The 15,674-nt window shown below is 45.6% G+C and overlaps 2 protein-coding genes across 2 annotated transcripts in view; one reads left to right on the plus strand and one right to left on the minus strand.

Annotated features, from left to right (window-relative positions):
• Positions 1-3,092, plus strand: part of LOC120052507 (formin-binding protein 1-like) — an 80,189-nt gene extending 77,097 nt beyond the window's left edge. Inside the window, exon 16 of the mRNA XM_038999458.1 lies at positions 5-3,092. Coding sequence (XP_038855386.1) covers positions 5-12 — 8 coding nt within the window. The 3' untranslated portion in view covers positions 13-3,092. The remainder of the gene's footprint in view (positions 1-4) is intronic.
• Positions 3,093-4,283: 1,191 nt separating this feature from the next.
• The window catches only part of LOC120052509 (breast cancer anti-estrogen resistance protein 3-like), a 60,685-nt gene continuing 49,294 nt past the window's right edge, over positions 4,284-15,674 (minus strand). The window contains exons 4-12 of the mRNA XM_038999460.1: positions 13,097-13,225; positions 9,567-10,012; positions 8,827-8,927; positions 7,547-8,313; positions 6,298-6,413; positions 6,010-6,181; positions 5,290-5,401; positions 4,992-5,198; positions 4,284-4,726 (exon numbers count right to left, since the gene is read on the minus strand). Of these exons, the coding sequence (XP_038855388.1) occupies positions 4,551-4,726; positions 4,992-5,198; positions 5,290-5,401; positions 6,010-6,181; positions 6,298-6,413; positions 7,547-8,313; positions 8,827-8,927; positions 9,567-10,012; positions 13,097-13,225 (2,226 nt within the window). The 3' untranslated portion in view covers positions 4,284-4,550. The remainder of the gene's footprint in view (positions 4,727-4,991; positions 5,199-5,289; positions 5,402-6,009; positions 6,182-6,297; positions 6,414-7,546; positions 8,314-8,826; positions 8,928-9,566; positions 10,013-13,096; positions 13,226-15,674) is intronic.

Here is a 15,674-nt window from a genome sequence, read left to right on the forward strand (position 1 = left end):
GCAGGTTCCTGAGTGGAGCAGTGTGGCGAGGTCTTTGGTGGAGGGTACATGCTGAGTCTGGTGGAGCTAGTGGCAGACGGGGCTTGACTTGGGAGGGGAGGGGGTTGGCAGGTCACATGTTTGCATGCACACATCCATGGCCATTAACATCATTCCATAGCAGCGGAGATTCCTGAGGTGGTAGCTATGCCTCTGTAGGAGGGGAGTGTTCTTCTAAACTGTGTCTGTCTATACACAACACAGAGTAACCAATCCACTGCAGCATTACAGCAAGATCAGGGACCAGGGAGGGGGCTTATAGTTAGCGACTCACAACATCTTTTAAAATGAGAGATAAGCAATGAATACACTACTACTACACTACTCCACTATTACGCACCTCTTAATGTTGTATTTCTGCTCTTCAGGCAACGTCCAGCACTAACAGCCTGCCTTGTTGTTGCATTGTTACATTCTCATTCCGTTGTTGGGAATGTCTGCCTGACTGTGCTACTCGCCTGCGGTCGCCTTACCTTAACGTGCTCCAGCATGTCTGTAATATGAACTGTCATTACGTCATACAGGAAGGAATGCAGCGTCTTGTATGTAACTCTGTGGTTGCCCCCGTTCGTTCACTTCTAATCTTCCTGTCTGTCTCCTTCATTCATCCATGATTTTGGTTTCTTTTGTCTCTCCGTTTCTTTTCTTTCTGTGTTAATCGAAACATTCCCATCATGCTGTGCGTGTGTTGAGCGTCACCTCTGTCGTGCTGTTGTTCAGTATCTCATGTGGCACGGCATGGCCACTCAGATCAGAGTAGGAGCAGTACTTCGCTAGAAACAGCATGCCTGCCCTTACACTACCACTTCGTCCCCTCCTCCTCAACCCTGCACCAGCACCGCAGATCGGAGAAAGGCAGCATGCCAGCAGAGGGCCCTCCTCCCTCACCAGCCAGTCATCACACAGCAGCTCAGGCTCAGGCTAGGAAACCTGGAGGCTGAGCTGAGACAAATGACAGGGTATCTACCCGCAATTCAACAACAACACTCCAACTCTCCTTGCAGTCTCTGCCTTAATACTAATTCTGGGAGTGGGGATGGACCTGCTGATTGCTCTTCCATCACTCTCTGCCGCACACAAGGGCTCCAACCGACAAAGTCTACGGTGGCTTGCTGTGGTGCTCCTCTGGGCCCCACCCAGACTCCTGCCGCGTCTCTTCTCCTCGGTCTCACAGGAGCATCCTGGGGCTTTGCTGCGTGCGGTCTCCACGTGAAAGAGTGTGGCATTCCCATACCGTTCCTGTTTCAAGCGCATATTATAATTGTGAATGTGATTATACATATATAAACATGTGTATGCATATTAATATGTGTATGCATATACATAGTTTGTTTTATTACTAAATTGTATGTATTAACATCTCTTTTATTTCATGCCGAATGTGTTTTTATTGTGACTTTTTATAGGGTTTTTAATCAGATGAATGACTCACTTTTCAGAATCGTGCCGTTAGCTCAAAGTAACCATGCATTGTTGTCAGAACATCCTTCTGAATAGGGACATGGTCTTCACTGATGCACTTTTGCCCTATAGCATTTGAATCGAATATCAATGAATAAATGAATGAATGAAATGGACTCTGTATGCTACCTTTTGTACAAATGTAAGGTGACCACTATGTTATTATAGGAGGTGTAGAGTTCAGAACTACCACAAAATAAAGGCATTTACTGTAGCTAGTCAAAATGCTTTTGATACTAACCCTCTTGAATTGAATGAATTTGAAAGTGAATTGAATTTGCATATGAGCATAATTGACATGGTGAGTGATTTGGACTTTAATCAAAGAAGTTAAGTAGCTTTTATGAGACTGACACAGCGTTTTACCCTTGGCAGGGTATAATATTCGCTATTAAAAACTTTCTGCGGTTAATTTGATGGTCCCACTTTGAAACGCTAATACGAGCAGTGCTTTAGTTCTTAATCAATACTTAAAGCTGTGAAAGTGACATTGTTATCATATGATATGCTCATCTTACTTGAACTGTACCTCTGAACTTCCTAAAGAACCCCATGTTCGTACTTCCGTTGGATGGCTTGATTAAGACCGATCTGCTTCGTTGATTAATGTGCACTAACAAAGATCACGCAGATCAAATGGAACAGTGCATGTTATATAAATCCTGTGATTTTTCGTTTATCATGTCAATTCCATTGCCTGCATGAATGCTCTCATTTGAATCATCACTCCTCTCTTGTTGAACTGGTTAATAGGTGTGTTATCAGAAAGTGGGTGTTGGAATCCTCCTTTTCGTTTCAGTGAAATTCCCTTGAATGGCTTTCAGAGCATGAAGGTGTATGCTTGACTCAACATTTCTGGAGCTTACAGCAAATATGTATTGACCCTACCCTACAATATCTAGTAATACTGGTTACATCCCTGATGAACATGTCATTGTAGATCTCTAAATCAGGAGAAGCTCTCATGGTGTAAGTAGTTGATTTGAATATGAAGCACCTTAACCCATTCATTTCAGCAGTGTGTGTGTCTGGCTATCCTTCATTAGTAGGATTTTGACATGCTTGTCTCTAATGGCCTAAAACAGTGCTGACCGTAATCTTGGCACCTTGGTGCAAGTGGCCTTCAGTGGTGACAAAGTATGATGATGGATAATGCTGTAGGTTTTTCACTAGCAACCTTAAGCAAAAGTTATCTGATTTAAAAATGTGATTTTCACTTTGGATTAAAACTGTGAGCTAAATCATATCCATTATGCTGTAATTCTGGTCATTATGCAAAAAACTCCTAACAATATGCTTTAAGATGATTTCTAGTATTCACGCATATCACGGCAAGGAGCAAATTGTGTTATCTACCAACCCAGCTGAGTTGGCATGGTAGCAAATTCATTGAATTGCAAAAAGTAGATATGATAATCTCACTGTTGACTCTTATTTTAACACATTGTAATAATCAATGGCAGTACTTCTATTTCTTCATGTTGTTGTGCACATCTCTTTACTTTTTAATGTTGTCAAGTCACTTTGTGGGGGAAAAAATCTGTTTTCTCTCATTTGTTCTAATAAAACAAACACATGAACATACCAAATAACATTTAGCATCTTATTGAAGACTTCATTAGGGTTGTAAAATTCCAGGAACTTTCAATAAATTCCCTGATTTTACAGAAATCCTGGTTGGACTATTCTGGATTTTTTTCTCTGTTTATTCCCTCCTAATTTTGCAAGCCTACTCTTCATCTACACATGGCTGGATTCAATCTGTATCGCGTAAGATCCATGTTCAAATATAAAGTTCATTTCCAATTGAGACTACATTGCAGTGTTTCCCGTCAATACAGTCTCCACCTTTAACATTTCAATCGAGCAAGAACTGATCTTTCACAATACTTGTGTGATACGGATTGAATCCAGACCATTTTTTTGCATCATAATACTTACTGTGAAATGTTCCACGGTTGTTGTTACTCAGACACCACCTGCATGTCATTTCTTCATCTATTTATTCATTTCTTGCCACAATTCATATAAAGATATTACAATTATACGCAACTCTATTTACAAGTCAATATTTAAGAGGGAAATATATTACAGTCTAGCATTCACATGATTATGTATTATGTACACCATTCAGGATTATCCAGATAAACTCATAATATACCATCTGAGGAACAATGAACATGGAACACACAGCCGAAGATCTAGTTAATGTACATACAGTATATAGTATTGAAGACAATATACAGTTAAACTGCCTCTATAGTATAGCGACCAATCGTTTTCCTCCTTCCACTTCTTCCGTCTCGTCATTCTATGTTCTCCTTTCAAAGTCATTGTTGTACCGTTATAACAAGGGTGTACAATCACTACTTTAGTGACAGATTCATACATACATTTCCATCTGACAAACACTTTCAGACACACTTCTTGGGTCCTCTGTGGTCAGTGTGTGTTCCAGTCTGTAACATACAGTAGGATGACTAAGGACCAGTGTCAAGGGGCTACACTACCATATATGGTGTAAATGCCCCCCTCCTAGCCTGGGTGACAGTCTGTTTGTGCTAACTCATTGTCATGCCATTGTCTTGACAATGATGGCAACGGAGTATTTAAAATAAAATATGTTTACATTTATTTAACTAGGCAAGACAGTTAGAACAAATTCTTATTTACAATGGCGGCCTACCGGGGAACAATGGGTTAACTGCCTTGTTTAGGGGCAGAATGACAGACTTTGTCAGCTCGGGGATTCGATCCAGCAACCTTTCGGTTGGTTACTGGCCCAACGCTCTAACCACTAGGCTACCTGCCGCCTCCAAATAGTAGGCAAGAGCACAAACAGATCTGGGATGAGGCAACCCCCCCCTCCTGCGTCAAGGAGGGACATTTTCCCCCTTCATATCAGCACACTCAGATTGGTGTCCTGCCAAGGATGAGTTCCAGATGGATCTGACTCACACTCCCTCCAGTGGACAGGTTGGGAAAGGACAGCGGTCTCGCTCTGTAACAGTCTTCCTCATCCTTTCTCTTAACCAGCCTGACTGTCCTGTTCAGAGTTCTGTGTGTTTGACCGCTGGCTCTAGCTTCCTGGACAGAGCAGTCAGGATGAGTGTGAACTTGTCGTATCTCTCCGTCTGGTTGACGGCCGCCCCTCTGCTGCCCCACAGCAGACGCAGCTGGAAGTCTGTTTTACAGATCTCCAACAGATCCTCGTCAGCCTGGAAATCTGTAGCCAGAAAGAGGAACACATCATTAGCCTTGTAACTCATCATACCTGCCGAGACATGCAGTATGGCATTTGTTATAGTGTCTCAGGGACTATGAAAAAGGCTAAGGACAAATGTGAATACAGGTCGTTTTGGACAGGAGTATTTGCATAGCAATTCATTTGGACAACTGTTAGATGTGTAACTAGCGGTGGGTGTGTATCTAGCGGTGGGTGTGTATCTAGCAGTAGGTGTGTATCTAGCGGTGGGCGTGGAGTGTATTACCTTGCAGGACTCGTTCAGTGTTGGCGGTGTATGAGTCAGCATTGTGTGCCACGCTGCGAGCCTCCTCCAGGTGGCGTAGCAGGATTTCACAGCCCTGGTCGTTGCTCTCCCACAGCTCCATGCCCTCGAACGCCACCGCCGGGCGCTCCATCAGCATCAGCAGGGGCATCAGTAGAGGCACTGTGGTGCCAGTCAGGGGCATGTCCACTAACACACACACACACACACAGGGACACGGTCAGAGACTGCAGCCACTAACACACAACTACAACTGAAGGTTCCATTGATGTGCATTTACCTGTTCCTTCATACAGTCCCTTGTAAAATGGCTTGAGAGACTTCTCGTATATGATGGCAGTCTGAGTGTACTTCCTCCTCAGCATGGTCCAGGTGTGGTCTAACCGTGTGATCTGTGGTCAAGCGCAGTGTTAGGAAACAAACACCACAATATCTCCAGGAATCTCAGCCTACGCCTGCACAGCCCTTTACACTCGTACCTGAATACGTGTTGAAAACGGCAGATTTTGACACTGATAGATGCCTAAATTGGACCGCAATGGCTGTACAATAACGGCAGTTAAACCCCTTGTCATTTTTTGTCTATGTTGCACCTACCGCACATTTTCCAGGAATATTCTTATGTTACTGAATGTATCCAGAGTATTTTCAGATTTCGTTATCAACAAATACAACGAAAGGTACAGTAAAGTAAAATGCACATAAAAACAACAGTGTAATGTTATGATTCACTCTTGTCTATGTGAACTGTAAACTGTTCCCTTTCAATTGCTACCATGGTTATGCATATGCTTTCCATATTTCTTCTGTAAGAAACATTTCAATTTAGCCCTATCCATATAGGCCAACTCCCACGAGGGTGAAGGGTTAAAGACTCAACTCAGACCATGTGGTGGACCGTGTCTTATGTGTCCAGTTCTATTGACTGGGGTACCTGAGGCATGTCCAGTTGTATTGACTGGGGTACCTGAGGCATGTCCAGTTGTATTGACTGGGGTACCTGAGGCATGTCCAGTGCTTTCATGATGGAGGAGAAGGCGTACAGGTCCCCCATGGAGTCCTTCAGTTCTAGAGCCACCATGATGATACGGTTCAGAGTGGCGCTCCGCTCCTCCAGACTTCCTGTGCAGCCCAGGATGTCCACAGCAACCCCGATGGCCATGGTGTGGTGCCTGGGTTACACGACAGAAAGTTCAGTCATAAGTCCCTAGAACCTTTTGCATCAACATGAGGGGTCCCTAGTACCTGACGAGGAGTGTGTCAGGTGGATTTGGGGGTGTGTGTTTACCTTTCCATCAGGTCTTGCCGCAGCTGCCTGCCGTGGGGTAAGGTCACCAGCTCCAGACCAGATGACACACCCATTTGACCTTTCGCCTCCTCAGAGATGCCATGTACCCTAGCAACCTGTCAGGTACATCATTTTTGTTGTTGCATTAATGTGGTTTTAGAAGTGTTTTTAGTATGGTCATGTTTGGGGAAATCATTGATCATTAGCTCCTTCTGACTGAATTAAACAAGAGACACCTCAAAGCCACATTTACATAACTGTGTACTCTAGCTGTTTTTAACAACACTATGAAGATGTTTCCCTCAAAGACTAGACACCCAGTCATGGATTTGGCTGCAGATCATTTTTGGTGCGTCTTACTAAAGTTAAATTCACTGGTTTCGTTTTGCACTTTGTGTGGTGTACCACACCCAGACAGACATAAGACACCTGACTGTAGAAGGCCAAATACCAACGAGAGGAAATTAATTAAATACCAGTCTCTGATGCCCTCTGTGTGCCTGGCTGTTTCTAGCCCCTTAGTTAGATGTTGCTGAATGAGGCCTGAATCCAAACTCATCACACTGTCCTGCAAATTTACACTGAGTGCACAAAACATGAAGAACACCTGCTCTTTGCATGAGACTGACCAAATGAAAGCTATGATCCCTTTTTTATGTCACTTGTTAAATCTACTTCAATCAGTGTAGATGAAGGTGAGGAGACAAGTTAAAGGAGGATTTTTAAGCCTTGAGACCAGTGAAACATGGATTGGGGATGTGTGCCATTCAGAAGGTGAATGGGAAAGACAAAAGATTTAAGTGCCTTTTGAATGAGGTATCGTATGGTGGTAGGTTCCAGGCGCACCGGTTCGTGTCAAGAACTACAAAACTGCTGGGTTTTTCACGCTCAACACTTTCCCATGTGTATCAAGAATTGTCCACCACCCAAAGGACATCCAGCCAACTTGACACAACTGTGGGAAGCATTGGAGTCAACATGGGCCAGCATCCGTGTGGAACGCTTTCAACACCTTGTAGAGTCCATGCACCGATGAATTGAGGCAAAAAGGGGCGTGGTGCAACTCAATATTAGGAAGGTGTTCCTAAAGTTTGGAATACTCGGTGTATATCATCAATTCATGATGTACACTGAAATTTGAGTTATGATCTCTTGGATTCAGCCCAGAGTGTTCAGACATCCAGTAGGACTAGTGGTGTGGTGAACGTAATGTGGGTACAGTGTGTAGTGGGACAGTGCAATGCGGTACCTGGCAATCTGCCATGAGGATGTGCTTGGCGATGATGTGATGGTCTTTATGGACCAGCAGCTCTTTGGCTCTCTTCAGTACACTCATCTCGAGGGGTTTGTTCTCTGCAGGCAGCAGCCTCGACTCAAACTCCCCCGGCCGGAACGCAGACGCAGTCTCCAACACCGGCCGCCGGAACTCCTTCTCCACAGTCTCCTCTATCTCTTCCATCCCTCCTTTTCCACCTCCTTCCACCTCCTCTTCGCTGCCATTCTCCAGGGCTTCGATGGCGTGGTGGTAGGAGCTGCGGTCCAATTTGGAGCCGTAGCTGCTCCTCTGGCTCTCCTCTGTCCTCAGCCTCTCTACGTAGCTGTTGTTGTTGGGCTGGGGCCCTGGAGCTGGGGCCTGGAGCCTGTCCAACTCTGCTGGGCTGCAGGGGCTGAGTTCACAGTAATTCACTTCTGGGCTGGGGGGCTGCGGAGGCTGGAGAGCCTGGATCACATGCTGCTTCTTGGGTTTCAGTGGGGGTACAGGGGGACCCGGGGCTGGGGCAGCCAGGGGCTGCAGACGTGGGGAGTGGGGGATCCTGATGGAGGGCACCTTGCTGGGCTTAGGGGGCGGCTTGGGGCAGAGCTGGCTGTCTGAGCCCCGTATGGCCTCCCCGGCCTGGGTCTCAAAGGCCATCCTCCTTGGCACGGTGGGGCTGAGTGCCGGCTCACTACCCGTCCTGAATACTGGAGACTTGGGGCTTGGCTGGTGCTCCATGAGCTGGGGCTGGGCCCTGGAGCCTGGGGAGAGGGTGAGCGAGAAAGAGGTAAACATCATTATTTAAACCTGCACACTGCAGCCTAGCAACACCACACAGCTAGAGCCATGCTGTGTTCTGTAGCTGCTGACTGGGAGTCCTGCTCTCTATTTGAAGTCTGACTGCATAGAAAGCTTAATTACATTGTCAGTCACAGAATGGAATGCAGCTTTTTGAATCTCTCTGATCTCTCGTCTCTTTTATTCCAAAGACTCAGACTTCAAGCACATCTATCGATTCCCATTTCAACTTTTATCTGTAATCCTTTCAGAAATACAAGTATCTTCATCTCGAGCTCATGTCACACTTTTCACTTCTGAGTTGAAAGTGTACAAAGCAACGTTTTGAAGAAGAAAATATTTACATTTGCCTTTGAAATATTCCCACCCCTGTGCAAAGAATGCATGTTCACAGAAACAAGTATTTTGCAGGCTTGTCAGAGCTGTACATCCTCTGACTGCAGCATAATGAGTAAAAGAGAGGGGATGGTACATACCTAGCGGGAGGAAGCTCTCTGACTGGTGGGTTTTGAGGGGCCGTCGTCTCTCCTGAACGTGGTTCAGACACGCCGGCTGGCTTCCACACTTGTCTTTGTTCCTGATAGACAGAGAGTGAGGAAGAGAAGGAGAAAAGGAGTGTTCAGTTGGACTGATCCCTCTAGCTACCAACAGAGACATGGCTACTGGGCACACCACTAACCCCTAGAGAAACCTGATACATTGTGTGCACTGTTCGTTATGTAAAATGGTACAGTGTAATTTGATGGGGTATTTTTTTGTCCTGGTTTGCCTTGGTATTGTGCTCAGAGGTTGGTATTCTCCATCCAGGCTAAACACCACTCCTTATTTAACCTCAGGAATGGTTTATTATAGACGTGTACTTATCTCTGTGATTCCCACATTAGTATTACAAATTTGGAGTGCACGTGTTTGCATGTTAGGCTATACATGAAATTATACGGAGCCAATTCCATTTGGACAAACCCCCTACAAAATTATATTTTATAGCTACTTATAAGTTGCCGGCCTATAAATGTATGACATAATGTACAGTGTCTATATAAACTCCTGGCTGCAGAGGAAAATAAAGGGCACTTTATTGCTGTAATGGATCTAAATGGATCTTGCGCCTGTAAGCAAGCATCTGCATTGTAGCCTACGGCTCACAGACAATTTCCAACCACATACACTATGTCCAGACCAGACAGGCCTGAGCCTCTGTAGATAGCCTACTAACCTAAGCAGGTTCCCCCGTCCGAGGCTGTGGTCCTGGGTGTGTCCGTTCATGATGTTGAGGCTCAGGCGTTTAGATGTCTGGCTCTTCCTCTCGGGCAGGGTCAGGCCAGCCTCCACACGGACACAGGCCACCCCATACTTCTCCTCTAGGCAGCGCAGGGGCAAGGCCCTATTGATGGGCTGGAAGATGATGGCCCCCACCGCCTCCGTCACTGGCTTCCTGTTGCCAACGTAGTAACGCACCAGGGCAGGCACGCTGTCGAAGCCCTCCTTCTCGAACAGGTACTGCACCCGGGAGTAGGCCTCGTTCATGGCCACCACCTTCTTGTTGATTTTGAAGTGTTGCGGGCTGTTCTTCCACTGGCAGGTCAGGACGTAGTTCCCAGGGCTGGACAGAGAGTCCCGGATCAGGAAGTCCCCGTCTCTCTGGATCAGGTTCTCTGCCACCTGGACACCAGAGGACACATGTTGAGCACACATACACACAGACATATACACACAGACACATACACACAGACATATACACACAGACACATACACACAGACATATACACACAGACATATAGCTCACACACTTGGTTGTATTTTCAATATCACACAGAACTGTGTCTAGTGTGTTTTCAGTTTGTCACACTCGTCTCACTGTTGGATTTGTGGCGACAGGCGCTCTACTCCCTCACTGAATGGCCTTCTCAGTAACATGTTTGGCTCACTGAATGTTTTCACTAGCGCTACTGTTACTGTACTGTGACATCATGATACCTCCCAAAATGCTCTCTCAGTGCAGGCCACACAGCCAAACTGTAGGGTCAAATGACCAAAAGCCCCAGTGTTGCGTAGAAACTCAGTCATGTCACACATTGGTCTACACACTCCACTTCACTCATGTTGTTCTTCCAAACATTTAATTACTTTACTTTTTAATTAAGAGTATTGAACTTAGTAATTATGTTTATATAATCATGTTTTGGAGTCGGAAGGTGGAGGGTTTTTAATTAAAAGTTTAAAAGCCCTCTTTTCACAATCTGGCCGCAGTAGCACCAGGAAGGAGCTTATTAAACCTTACTAGGATCACTTAGCAGCTAGAATGCTGTTTTACCTTGTCCTTACGTAAAGTAAAGTCCCTGTTCTGCAGGGGAGGAGGTGCAGCATGTAAAACTGAGCATGTGTGTGTTTACCAGTCTTATGCCATCCTGTCACATGCCAGGAAGGACAAGCTCAAAAGAGCTCCATTTCTTATTCAGGGTCCCATCTGTGATTTTACACATGAGGCGATGCTTTGGGTTTATAAACCCAGTCTGACGCATTGAAAGTAATTTGATTTATACCTCATGAAATAGCTCATTGAAATTGCGATCCATATTACATCCATTAGCTATGCAAAGTTATTTATACATTTCTGACAGATAACCGTTGTGAAATGTTTTGTTGTGAAATTATATGGAAATTGAAAGTGTTTTCAAACAGCTATGAGTTTTTTTTACAGCAGGGAAAATCGTAACACAATCCCATTGCCAGCACAACTCGTTGAGCAACTTGAGCGGCCAGTGCTTTTCCGTGTGACATACATGCACTGTGACAACATTCACTATCCCCGATGCACTGGCATGGGGGGGACTCGTCCATCACCTGAAGCTGCTGTGTTCTCTAATGGTAGAATGGGAGTTGACTGAGCTGGTCTTACTAGTTCTAGTAGTTCTAGTTCAGAGACGCCCAGTCTTGTGGGTAAACAGGACAGCGTGTGCAGCTACTGTAACCAGGGACTGGCAGAGCCATTGTGACTCTCACAATGCCTAATGGAGGGCTGTGATACATGCTGGCTCACACCCCTTACAAGGTCACAACGTAAGACATGGAACAAGGCTGCAGGGCTCCCTGGCCTACATCCACTCCACTGAGAAATACAGTAGATGAAACCAGAAGGTGACAGGTGTACTGGGAAATGGGATGGGTGGCACAGATGAGCTTTTATCTTAGGGATGATGATTAGACTTATAGAGGTGTGGTCCCTGGCAGATCAGTGGACGGCTATAATAGATGTTAATAAATAGCATCATGTCATTTGATTGCACCCATGTGTTGTTACCATCCAATTAAAACCTGTCGCTCTGTGTGTGTGTGCTGAGGCTGACAGAGCATCCTCACTGAGGCTGGGGTTCATGGACCGAGCTCTGTGGTCTGAGCTTTCACTACTAAGTGTGTGTCAGCGCCGCTCTGTTCACACTGACAAGTTCTCAGTGACAAGCTCTTAGTGAGATACTGATGAAAGCACAAGGTTGAAATGAAGCCCATTTCAATGAACCAATCAGCCACAGTATGTCAAACTGACAGTGAGTCTGCCCTTTTGTCACTGAGCCTCACACAGCTCAATGGACTTAATATAGCCAGTGCTGTAGAACAGACCTGTCAAGATAAATAGTTCTTTCTGTTGTTGACTTGTCCTTATTTGTCTGATTCTGATCTGACTCAACCAGTTTCAGACAAGTTGTTGCCTGAGAGTGAATCATAGGAAAGAACACAGTCCCTGATTTTACTACTTTGTGTACAAGCACTTATTTGAGCTGAGCTCTGGGTGTTGAGGTGGGTCATCATCACTAACACTCCTCAGACTTTACATCCCTGTGTTCAAAACAAGGCTCAGCCCCTAGAGCCCTTAAACTCAACTCTGGACCTCAAAGCCAGTTTCACTGCGCCCCCCCCCCCTGTTGTTCCTCTCTAATCAGGGGCTGATTTAGACCTGGTACACCAAGTGGGTGCAATTAATGATCAGGTAGAACAGAAAACCAACAGGCTCCTGACCTCCTAGGGTAATAGTTTAACACTGCTGCGCTAGTTGTCAGAGGGCAGGGATCTGTCACACTGTCACAGCCCCCTCCTAAGTCCAGACCCTCAGCCATGTAGCTTTTACTCTTCAGTCCACATGAAAGACACACAGATCCACTCTAGAAACCTCTAGTCACTGGGAGTTTTCACATATTTATGACGAGCTGCCTGCCAAAGTGTCTGAGCTCCCTGACTCCATTCACATAATAATCCAGTGTGACCAAACAAAGCATTGTGTTGGATGTCATTACAGAGATTTTTGGTTGAACTTGGAAACGTGTCTGTCTGGCCAGCTGTCCTGCTCTGTGTGGGTATGCAAGGTTTTGCATGGTTGCCATGTTTTCAGAGCGCCAGTGCTGTGATTCCTCCACAGGGTGGGAGTGACAGGCCCCTGAATGAAATCAGTGTGCAACTGGACACCCGGCCATAGCTGTTGGCAACAGAGGAACCCCTCCCCTCTGCATGCTTTCATTGGGCTGGTCGAGTTTCACAGTAAGCCTCTCTTAGCTCCATCTCTTTATTTAAATATCCTCTTTCACAAAGAGCCAGCGTGTGCCGCCGGCCACAAAAAAATACTTTATCAAGAATCCTTTGACTCAAGCTAAATCATTGGACTCTAAAACAGTCATGGCAAACAGGCAGCTGAGTTGTCCCTCCAGAGAAAGAGAGAGAGAGAGAGAGTGCGTGCGTGTGTTTTATTTCTTTTACCTGTCTGGGGATGGCACCATGGTACCAGGCGTGGCTGCGTGGTTCCTCACTGCCCAGCTTCAGCTCGTCTTCCAGCTCCTTGCGTAGTTTCTCCGGTGGACCCTCCATGATGTACTTGTCCCTGGAGAACTGCACATAGACAGGAACAACAGGCTCTTTCAGTACTGGTATCCTCACAGACATGGTTGCTGTACTGAGGGTGCACACTGTGTGCACTGCACTGGCTGCCTGCATCTATCTGTCAGTCTGTCTATGTACCGGTAAACCTTTGTAATATAACTCTCCCTTTACTGTTTCTAGCTACCTCTCACACACACTTTATTTTTCTCTCTCCCTCTCTGTCTTTCTTTCTGTGTAAGCATGTGTCATACAGAGCTCTCCTCCCCTCTTTGTTTCCTGGGCTGTAACTTCCCAGAGATACACAATGCCGAAGGCTCCAATTGGCCGAGGGCTCTACCTGCCTCTGCTTTGGATGCTGTGTCATATCCTGGCCTTGTTGCCATGCCCCTCTGCCCTGTTCTGCCCCAGCGAGAGGCCTCAGGGTGGAACAACAACACACTCACCTGACTACAGTGACACACACACTCATACACACACAGTCCACTATGCCAGGCTGCTGTGATTCACACTAGGATTTACAGTCTACTTGCATAGTTCAAAACATACATTGTGTCAGTCATATAGCAAAAAGGGGACATGGGATGACCTCATCTATCATAGCAGGTTCCTGCCAGGAAATACCTCTCAGGTTGATAATAAAGAGACTCTTCTCAGTCCTGCTTCGAGGAAATCCTCTTTCACAATCAATAGACTTCCCCTCCACACTGTCTTCCTGCTTTGGCTTATATTTTCTAAACGCATTATAAAAGGATTGGTCTGTTGCACAACTTCTCTGTCTCCCAGTAATATATGTCGTACTGAGTTAGACGTAATACTTCTGGAGACATAATGACGTTTCACTCCAGTGGCGCCACTTGTGGGGTTGAACCGAGCATCAGTTTTCCACTTTTTTAACTAGAGGTCCGTTAGACCCAGAACAACAATAATGTTTTAAAACTGTGCTGCTTTTTAAACCAACCCCCTGGAGATGGCAGGCAGCATTAGACTCTGAAGGAAAGTACTGTAGCCATTGTGTTCTTCTGGGATGTTGGCACCCAATCTGCATCTTTCCAAAACACAATTTGAGCATTACAAGGGGCTGCCAAGACCTGGATCATAAAGAAATGTTGTGGGGGGCGGGAGTTGACTGGCAATTCAGCGTCAGCCCTAAGGGTAAGCAATGACCTGAAGGATTATTGTGTTCCATCAACTCAATACCTTCCTGCAGTAACCAATATTATACTTGGTTTTCTAATGCATTAGTCGTACTTACCTAATGCTGTCTTTGTCCCTGCACACTAAAACAATGGTATTTATGGCGGATATTGACATCACCAACAATAGCCTTGAGTACAGAAACTCTTCATAAAGCTCTGTTTTTCCCTTTAAAGGACTGGGACAGGACAGGAACACACCCATTTGTCCCCAACTAAAATAGCACGAGGCCTTCTTGACAACTGTTCGGGAATGTTCAGAATGCACAGTGTTTGGCTTCACTGACCACTTCCAGAAGCAGACACTGTATTGTGCTGCTCCTAACAGGCAATTTGCTACTACTGTTTAACCTAGGGCTAAATCTGTTAGACTGCGCTCACCCTTGTCCCCAGAGAGAACATTTGAAGGACTGTAAATTTACGTTTTTTATGTTGTGGTTGACTGAATTATATGCCAACTAAAACTGAATTAAGGCTCCAGGAAATTGTTTTATTTTGGCGGGTGGAGGGGGTAAGCATTGAAAACTCTAGCATGAGTTAATATGGCGCTATTTGTTTTAACAGAGAGCTAATTTAGCTACGGGCTGCTGCTTTATATATCTGTATACATCTTATTAGACCTGTTGGGGAGACAGTGGGCCTGCTGCTCATCAGATTAAAATAGGTTTTATGTGTTTCAAAGGCAAGTCTCAGACTTCATTATGAGAGAGAGAGGGAGAGAGACTTCCTCTAGTGAGGATACAGATGACTGAGACTGAACCCGTACAACATGAGAAAACCTCCCAAATCCCCCCCATACAGACATACATGCTGAACTTAGAGTGGTGGGCAATGTATGTGAAGCACACAAGATCTGTCCGTGTCATGACAGTAGTAGTTAATATTCTTCCTACACTGCATCCTTTGAGCTGGCAGGCCTTCGCTCTGCTTTACTGTGGACACGCACATACACACAAAAACACGCACGAGTGTGCCTGCACACACACAAACACCCTGTGGGAGAAGGGGCTGGCAACAGCCTGTCAGCCATGTGTGATGCCCGCACGGCCTAACACTCCCCTAGAAACAGCCCACTACCCTAGGGCAGCTGAGGAGAGAGCGCCTGCATCTCACAAACACTGCCGGACAGAGCCAGAGATCCTAGATACTATTGGTGGCCTGTGTCCTCGACAGCTACAAGTCTAGAAGTCACGGATAATGGTAAGATTATGGTAAGATTATTCCGAATGGTCAGAGACAAGATTTTGGTCCATATGGTAACAGTC

This window comes from Salvelinus namaycush, chromosome 8 (genome assembly GCF_016432855.1).
Source record: "Salvelinus namaycush isolate Seneca chromosome 8, SaNama_1.0, whole genome shotgun sequence".
Classification (NCBI taxonomy): Eukaryota; Metazoa; Chordata; class Actinopteri; order Salmoniformes; family Salmonidae; genus Salvelinus; species Salvelinus namaycush.